The following is a 1021-nucleotide window of genomic DNA, read 5'->3' on the forward strand; positions in this document are numbered from 1 at the left end:
AAAAATTTGTGAAGGTACATTGTACGAAATCACTTGTATTTCTTATTTTATTTTTCTTTTTAACAAAAGTTGGCATATATACTTTCAGATCAGTAGCAGACAGATTTGGAGTATCCAAAGATACCGTTTGGAAAACTATATTTGAAGTTATGATGGTACTCACTGCAGACGCTCAGAGGTACATTAAATGGCCTGAACCTCATGCAATGGTACATTTTAAACGTGAATTTCGTCAATTAAGTGGCTTCCCTGGGACAATTGGAGCAATTGATGGCTGTCATATAGCTATAAACGCACCAATTGAAAATTCAGATAGTTATATTAACCGTAAAGGTTTCCACTCGATAGTACTACAAGGCATTTGTGACTATAAATTACGATTTATAGATGTATTTACGGGTATATGTGGTAGTGTTCATGATGCTAGAGTTTGGCGTTTAAGTGATATCAGACAATTAATAACTAACGATGAAAATAGATACTTTCAAAATCAATACCATTTGTTAGGTGATTCAGCATATCCTTTATCAAGATATATGTTAACACCTTATCGAGATAATGGTCATTTAAATAATACACAACGAAATTTTAACACTAACCACTCAAAAACACGTGTAGTCATTGAGCGTACATTTGGGATTCTAAAAGCAAGATTTCGAAAATTAAAATACGTTTATATGTATAATACAGAAATGATTCCCTTGGTTATCCTTAGTTGTTGTATCTTACATAACATATGTATAGAAAATGAGGATGCACCTATAGAAGATGAACCAATAGAACTTAATCCCATGGAAATGCTAATTAATAACGAAGTTGTATTTATGAACGGTGCAGAAAAAAGAGATGAAATTTCTCATTTATTGTAAAACACAATCTTATAATATTGTATAAATATTTGTTATTTGTAATAAAATGTTATTATACATTTTATCGTATTTGTATATAATGTATTATAGGGAAAAGTATACAAGTTGTAATACTGTTAATGCATATATTATATTATGTAACTTTAAATGTG

The 1021-nt window shown here is 29.8% G+C and overlaps 1 protein-coding gene across 1 annotated transcript; it reads left to right on the plus strand.

Annotated features, from left to right (window-relative positions):
• The first annotated feature begins 88 nt into the window (after nt 1-88).
• On the plus strand, nt 89-869 carry LOC108759921 (putative nuclease HARBI1). Its single transcript, XM_018505675.1, has one exon. The coding sequence runs from the start codon at nt 150-152 to the stop codon at nt 867-869; it is 720 nt and encodes a 239-aa protein (XP_018361177.1). The 5' UTR covers nt 89-149.
• The last annotated feature ends 152 nt before the right edge of the window (nt 870-1021 follow it).

This window comes from Trachymyrmex cornetzi, unplaced genomic scaffold (assembly GCF_001594075.2).
Source record: "Trachymyrmex cornetzi isolate Tcor2-1 unplaced genomic scaffold, Tcor1.1 C3860774, whole genome shotgun sequence".
NCBI lineage: Eukaryota > Metazoa > Arthropoda > Insecta > Hymenoptera > Formicidae > Trachymyrmex > Trachymyrmex cornetzi.

Bases quoted from the DNA above. Each gene is read 5' to 3' on its own strand.
- LOC108759921 (XM_018505675.1), top strand. From the start codon at position 150: ATGATGGTACTCACTGCAGACGCTCAGAGGTACATTAAATGGCCTGAA.